Source organism: Solanum tuberosum, unplaced genomic scaffold (assembly GCF_000226075.1).
Source record: "Solanum tuberosum cultivar DM 1-3 516 R44 unplaced genomic scaffold, SolTub_3.0 scf00130, whole genome shotgun sequence".
Lineage (NCBI taxonomy): Eukaryota > Viridiplantae > Streptophyta > Magnoliopsida > Solanales > Solanaceae > Solanum > Solanum tuberosum.
The window spans coordinates 1,500,713-1,504,110 of NW_006239060.1; the positions used below are offsets into that span (position 1 = coordinate 1,500,713).

General features: G+C 29.2%; 1 protein-coding gene across 1 annotated transcript in view; it reads right to left on the reverse strand.

Annotated features, from left to right (window-relative positions):
- Positions 1-451: 451 nt before the first annotated feature.
- LOC102581319 (beta-amyrin 28-oxidase-like) overlaps positions 452-3,398 on the reverse strand; it is a 5,145-nt gene continuing 2,198 nt past the window's right edge. The window contains exons 2-3 of the mRNA XM_006351638.2: positions 1,344-1,531; positions 452-759 (exon numbers count right to left, since the gene is read on the reverse strand). Coding sequence (XP_006351700.1) covers positions 460-759; positions 1,344-1,531 — 488 coding nt within the window. The 3' untranslated portion in view covers positions 452-459. The remainder of the gene's footprint in view (positions 760-1,343; positions 1,532-3,398) is intronic.

The following is a 3,398-nucleotide window of genomic DNA, read 5'->3' on the forward strand; positions in this document are numbered from 1 at the left end:
TTAGCAATAACAAATACTTAATTCATATTAAGAAGGAATAGTTCGAGAACTAGATAAAATTGGTGAATCAACTGAAACATGTAAATAACAAATTTGTTCTAATTTCTTGATATTTATTTTCTTTATATTTTAGTTAGTTTAGAAACACTACTTTCGGGTTTAGTCCTTGTATAATCTTATTACTTCATTATTTATAATATCACGTACATTTACATATGCGTTTGAGAGCAACAACAAAAAAAAAATGTATTTTGACATATATAATCAAATCATAAAGTATTATTTTATTGTAAATCAACTTAGAAGACAACCTTTATTTCATTGATAAAGAGGAATCATCAATTACAAGGACATTAATTATTTATATTACATCCCCTCTCTCTCACACACACATACATATATATAACTTATATTACATCCTCTCTCTCACACACATATATATCTTGAAAATAAAGAAGCTTACACATTATAAAGGGTAACAGGATATCCATTTGTTGGGACAGGTACTAAGAAAAAAGGGCATAATATTTTTTCTGAAGGAACCTTAGCTTCCCACCTAAATTTTTTGAGTACATGATGAAGGAAAACAAGAATCATTATTCTTGCAAACTCTTTTCCAGGACACATTTTTTGTCCTCCACCAAATGGAATTGATGTGTAAGGAACTAATCCATTCCCTTCAAATCTAGAAGGATCAAATTTTGTAGGGTTTGGGAAGTATTCACCATTCTTTTGTGTAGCTCCAACACTTAAATATATCTGCAGAATTAAAATTTTAGTATATTATGTTCATAATCATGTATGACTTGCGGAAAAAGATCCAATGAATTCGAAAGAATTGAATGAGGAGCCGTATGAGGTAAAAAAAATAAACTCATGTACGGTTCTGTAGAATGGCAATAAGGGTGACGTATCTGTCAATTTTTCCACTATATATCACCCCAAAAAAAAAAAAAAAACTATGCCTTACGTCAAGTTGATAGAGTACGATTAATCTCTTATTTATTATTTAGAAATAATTAATGTTGTAGATTATGTTGTAGAAATATTTACACAATCATGTTACTTATTGATAATTAGAAAGAAATTGTAGGATAATCATTAATTGATAACCTAAAAAACCATATAGTTAACATGTTATAGTATTGCAAGTTGAAATCTTCTCCTAATTCTCCAAGTATAAATCTTAATATTTTACTATTTTTTGCTAAAGTGATTAATAATCTATGATGCTTTTATCCTCATTTTATAAACTAATTATTTTAAATAAATTAGATATGATGGTCAATGTCCATTTATTTGTTTAATTTCATACATTTTAAATTAAAAGGCTAAAGTTTTACCTTCCATCCTTTTGGTATGAGGAAGCCATCATAAGTGATGTCCTCTATGACTTCTCTAAAAGTACCTTGCAGAATTGGTGTATCTCTTAATACTTCATTCACAAAATTCCAAGTTTTCTTCATTTTTTGAATGTCATTCCAACATAGCACTTCCCTTGGCATCATATTCCTTGAAATCTCATTTTGCTCTGTCATTTAAAAAAAAAAGTATATTACACATATATAATACTGAAAAATATAAACTATCATATCATCAAAAAGATAACTACAAGTAATTCTTTATAAATAGTAAGATTTTCATTCTTGAGAAATAAGGGAGGTTTTATGCTATGACAAGTAAAAATAACATGATATCAAAAAATTCTTTATATTGTGTAATATTTTTTTGAATGTTAAAATTAAGTTGACTTATAATAACAAAAAAACTCTATATAACAAACATGATATGATAAATAGAAAAATGAAATAGCCGATGAATTAAATAATAATATGGAAATTATTTACATTATCGATATATATAATCTTAGTCTCTATAAAATTGAGAAATACAATTTTCTAAAACATATTTTTGGTTACATCAACTATCTTTCAAATCCTAGTTGAGAAGAGGGAGGGTAGATTATGGTGGAATTGGTCAACCAAACTTATTATTTTTTAGTTTATAAGCATGCACTTTTAGTTTGTTTAAGATATTTAATAGTATTTTAGTCTTTTTATATTTTATAAAAAAAAATAAACAACTTATCAACCATTCATAAAACTATGGACACACGTGGACGTGGTGTCGACATATGGACTTATGCATGTTATTAATTGCATGGCATGAATTGTCAACACTCTATAATAAAGAAATTTCAGACTCCTATTTTATTTTATTTTGCGTTTCTAATTTCCTATTAAGGATAGAATTCATTGCCCCTTTTTGTTAAATCTATTGCCTTCGCGTACTCAGAGATGAGTCATGTCTTGTCTAATCAACTCGTCTCAATTCTTTTTTCGATCTACCTCTCCTTCGTTTACACATACCATTGTCAACCACTTGCATATTAATCACACTATATGTGTTCCTCCTCTTTACATTATCGAACCATCTCAATCTTGCTTTCCGCATTTTTTCAATCACAAAGGCTTCTTCCACATTGTCATGTATATCTTCATTCATAATCTTGTCTCTCATATGCACACACATCCATCTAAGCATCTTTATTTCCGCTACTTTCGTCATATGAACTTGTGGGTTCTTTATTGACTAAGACTATGTTGCATACAACATAGTAATTGATCTAACACGCAACACGAATTACTTTTAAGTCTTGATTATATATTTTTATTACATAGGACACTAGATGCAAGCCACCCCCCATTTCATTCATCCCTTCAATATGATGTGTGACATCATCGTCAATCTTTCTATTTCCTTGGGTTATTGATCCAAGATACTTGAAGTTTTTTCTCGTGGAGATGACTTGTGTAACAATTCTCATGTGATGCATCACTGAACTTGCACTACATACATCTACTCTATTTTAGTCCTTCTCAAGTTGAAATTTTTATACCTTAAGATTTGTCTTTCCTTCTCATTGTTGTCACTCCATTCTTGTTTCGTCCTACATATTCTTAATAATAGATACACCTCTAATCGCCAAACATCTTCATGTAGGGTGTGTTTGGTATGAAGGAAAACATTTTTCGGAATGTTTTGTAAAATGTTTTCCAATTTTCTCATGTTTGGTTGGGTTAAATGTTTTCCAAATCAACTCATTTTCCTCAAATTTAAGGAAAATGACTTCCCTTCAAAACTTAAGGAAAACATTTTCCAAAACTCTCTTCCAACTTCAAGTTACAATTTTTTTTGTTGAAAATTTTTTGTCCCTACCCTCAAACCACCCCCCAAAAAATAATAATTTTAAAGCTTGTTTTTAAATTCAATTATTTTGCCCCACCCCCTCCCAAAAAAATATTAAAAATTATTTTTAAAAGATATTTTAAATTTCAATTTTTAATTTTTTACTCCCCACTCACTACCCTCGCCCCCTCCCACCCCCCTCTATCAAC